This window comes from Pygoscelis adeliae, unplaced genomic scaffold (assembly GCF_000699105.1).
Source record: "Pygoscelis adeliae isolate BGI_AS28 unplaced genomic scaffold, ASM69910v1 Scaffold113, whole genome shotgun sequence".
NCBI lineage: Eukaryota > Metazoa > Chordata > Aves > Sphenisciformes > Spheniscidae > Pygoscelis > Pygoscelis adeliae.
Window position 1 is genome coordinate 909,971 of NW_008825108.1, and position 3,882 is coordinate 913,852.

General features: G+C 40.4%; 1 protein-coding gene across 1 annotated transcript in view; it reads right to left on the minus strand.

Annotated features, from left to right (window-relative positions):
• Positions 1-3,589, minus strand: part of TMTC2 (transmembrane and tetratricopeptide repeat containing 2) — a 160,590-nt gene extending 157,001 nt beyond the window's left edge. The window contains exons 1-2 of the mRNA XM_009327653.1: positions 3,507-3,589; positions 1-560 (exon numbers count right to left, since the gene is read on the minus strand). Coding sequence (XP_009325928.1) covers positions 1-560; positions 3,507-3,589 — 643 coding nt within the window. The remainder of the gene's footprint in view (positions 561-3,506) is intronic.
• Positions 3,590-3,882: the final 293 nt, after the last annotated feature.

Below are 3,882 nucleotides of genomic sequence, written 5' to 3' on the forward strand. Positions count from 1 at the left end.
CAGGAATGATCTGATGCATTTTCAGTCGATGAAATACAAAGATATCGTACACCGCTGCAATGGCCAGAACAGTCACTCCTTGCTCCTTCCACAGCATGCTGCATCCTGCACACAGCCCCGCTCCCAAGATCCAGCCCCAAGTACTTGGTGAGGAACCTCTGGTAGAGCAGTGCTTCACGTAACACATCAAGGAAAGCAGAAAGAAGAGGCAGGCTCCAATGTCTGCCCTCCCTACATCCCCCGCTACGGCTTCCGTGTGGATCGGATGAGAGGCAAACAGCAGGCCTGCTATCAAGGTCCAGTACCGATCCCCAAACAGGATCCTGGAGAAGTTCGTGAAAAGGCCTGTGACTGCAGCATGTAACAGGACATTTACAAGGTGGTAGCCCCATGGGTCCATCCCTCCGACAGCATGATTAATGCGGAAGGAGAGCGTGCAGAGAGGTCTGTATGACTTGTGGCTCCCACTGTGAGTGAGCAGTGTCCCCCAAAAGTCATTGTAGAAGATATGGGTCCATGGTGTCTCGGGCAGAAGGTCCTGGTTTGTCTTGATAGCTCGACTACAAAAGACAAATAAAAACTTCATTTCAGCAGAAGGAAAAGGGTACAAACGAAAGGCTGTGAAAATGCAATCACACTGCTACCACAAGAAAGAATGGCATTGCTTTGGTGCTGCTTTAATTCAAGTTTTGAATTTTTATAGGAGGTGTTAGAAAACTACGTATCTATTGACTTCTCGATAAAGGAAAATTTCCATATAAATTGGTTTTTAAAACATTAGAAACAGATGTTACGCTGCTTCCATTAAATTAAAACATCCTTCAGTGACATTCTTCTGAGTCTAAACCAGGAGTAATCGGTTAAGATTTGATGAGTTATAATTAAAATGTAAAAGAAATATGAAAAACTGACAAACATTATTGTTGAAACAACAGATCCTCCAGTACTTCAGAACTAAAACCCCAACTGGCCTTTTATATTGAAATTTTAATTTAGATGTTGGAATGAATCTCACTGACACAGATGAACAATAAATACAGAAGTCGGTAGGAGCATGCAAATCTCTGGTGCTGTACAGGGCACTCCCACAACTGCCTCGTACATATCTTGACTGACAACTTTTTCTGCTAACACCTTGCTGGAGGCAGACAGCAGGATATTTTACAGATTAAAACACACCTTCTCTTTAAATTTCTTATATTTACAAGTGAGGAAAAAACATTTTTAGGTTGTATAAGCTTATGAATTCAAGTCTGTGTCAGCTTGCTTGGAAAAAAAAATGCTGCAGCTTTCAGCATTTATGTTTCCAACCACCCTGGCAAAGACTGGTGCCAGCCATTAGCAGTCTCCATGTCTAATTCAGTATTGTAAAAATCTGTCCCCTATAATGTTAGTACAAATCAAATGATTTGCATTTAAAATTTATGCTGTGGGAGAAGGTGTGAGACCTGCTTAGTGCAAAAAGATGACTAGAATTTAATTAGTTACTTGCTTTCATAACCAAAGTTGTATTTAAGCAATTCTTTAAAGATGCACTGTTGTTACTACTGAGCTTAACTCATTTAGCATTTATTTTACCAGGGTAATTAAGAATCCAGCCAGCTCAAGACTCTTCTATTAAAAATATTAAACAAGAGAGATGATTTATATCTAATTCTTTACTCATTCCCTCTGCCTTTCCAATAAATATCTTCCCATAATTAACAATTTCTCAATTCAGATGAGGAAGAAAGAAAATTGGTGTGCAACTCAGGCCCGTGTTTGAAATGCACTACTCTAATTCATACTCCAAGACTCCCCTCGCATTCTCACCCCCAATAAAACAAGTCCCTTGGAACCTGTATCCAAATCCCATTTTTTTATGGTATTAGGTTCAGGAATGTTGTCTTGTTCTGTAAAGAAAAATGCTCAAACGCTGATATACTATGCCACAGAATCTCCATGCAAATACTCTAAATACCACGCAGCTCAGCATTTCCATTGTCCGGAGCACATTGCTGTAATGCTTTCAGACATGCTTCCTCTCAGCATGTCCTTTTGCCTCCGCACATACGGAGGTTATGGAGAGGTCAGCTTAAATCCTTTAAAGATCCGATGATGCTTTCTAGAATACTTGAAAATTTTCATTTTGACTTCTGCTTATGCAGTGGATCGGGTTGCTTGTATTTGTTTTCCCAACCCCACAGACATTTTTCTCATTTTAGTCCAGTCACAAAAGAACACTGGAAGAAAACAAGATCTTTGTTTTCACATTATTTATCTTGTCCTTCAGTGTAGTCCTTTCTTGAAATATAAGTCCTCTGTTTGTGATTTCAGTTTGTAGTATCACTCTCAGACTCACCATAAGAAAACTAGGAATTCAGCAAGAATAAAGCAGGTGTTAGGCTAGAAAGAGTCCTTTCTCTGAGAAAAACATAGTATGTTAGACTACAGACTCCCAACCAGTGAGCATAGCTAAGAATGGCTATCAGGTGTCAGAATTTAGAGCTGAAACCTTGACTCACAAAAGTGTTTTTTCTTGGGGAAATACTGAAGAACTAAGTGGCAGTAATATTGCCGGCGCGACTGCCCTCCCCTGAGGCAGAGCACTGTGCTACAAAGAGCCTGGATGGTGCACAGGTCATTCCCAGGAAATGGTACGTTTCATTATATCTTTTGCAAACGTGGCCATTTCCAATACTTGAAGCCATGAAACCACTTAAAAAAAAACCACAAACCCACAAACAACCACGGAACTGCAGCTCTCAGTACACATGTATAAAACAACTCCATGCTACACTGCTACACTTGTTAAGAAAAGAGACCAGCCCTCCCCCTCTAAAGCGAAGAGCTGTCACACCCATCATTTTCATGCAGCACATACTCGTATTGGACTATTCCCCACCAAAAGTAAATTGCTTTTCTCCAAATCATAAAGAAACCTGTTGTACATTCTGAAGGCATTAATTCAGTCAAATTTTATTTACAGCCTTAGCAACAAACTTGATGCAACCCTGATCTTTTCCTGTTCAGTGCTGTTCATATTAAAAACTAAAAAAAAAAAAAACAACCAACACCCAACCAAAAAAGCCCCCAACAAAAAATCAAAAGGAAGCCTTGAAGATACAGTATTGATCACCCTGTATTTGGGTACAGATTTCAGCAAGCAGTTCTGAAATACTCCCAGTTTCTCGTGCGTGTAAAGGCAACAGATTCTAGTACCAGCCAGTCAGCATGAAAAATACAGAAGCTGCCAGTTCCAGCTTACTCGGTGGTTCAGTCAGGCCAAATGTTGTATTCTCTACGAATCAAAATTTGAAATAAAGTTAAGAGTTCTTTCCATATAGGTTTTTTTTTTCCTAAATGTTTAAAAGCAAAAGTCTAGCTAATGCTTTGGGATATTAGAAAAGTCTAATACAAGAGCGAAGCTAGATGTCCTACAGCAAGGAAGCAAGTCTCACATAGGTTCCTTCTTAACATTCAACAACTACTCTGTTTCGCATTATAAAATGTAATAAAAAACATACTTGGCCAACATTATACTTGACTGCGCAGGAGTAGGCAGGAATATGAGCATCTGAGATACCGGAGCCAGACTGCTCTGTGTCATTTTGCCCTCAAAAGTAGAAGTGAAACGGGTCTCAGTAACACTAAGGACAACACCCTGGACACCATTATGGTGCGTCAGATGGAAACGGCTGGTGGGCTGAGTCCAGCCCGCGCATAACCAGCCGGGCTGTGCCCATCTGTATCCCCAGCCTGGCTGTGTAACCGCACTGACAAGAAAAACATGAAATGAAATGTTTATCTCAGTGAAGGGCAGAGAAATGCAAGCTTTGTATCTAATAAAATAGAAGAATAAAAATAAATGGTACTAAATTGCTCATGTCAGGACCCTGAGGG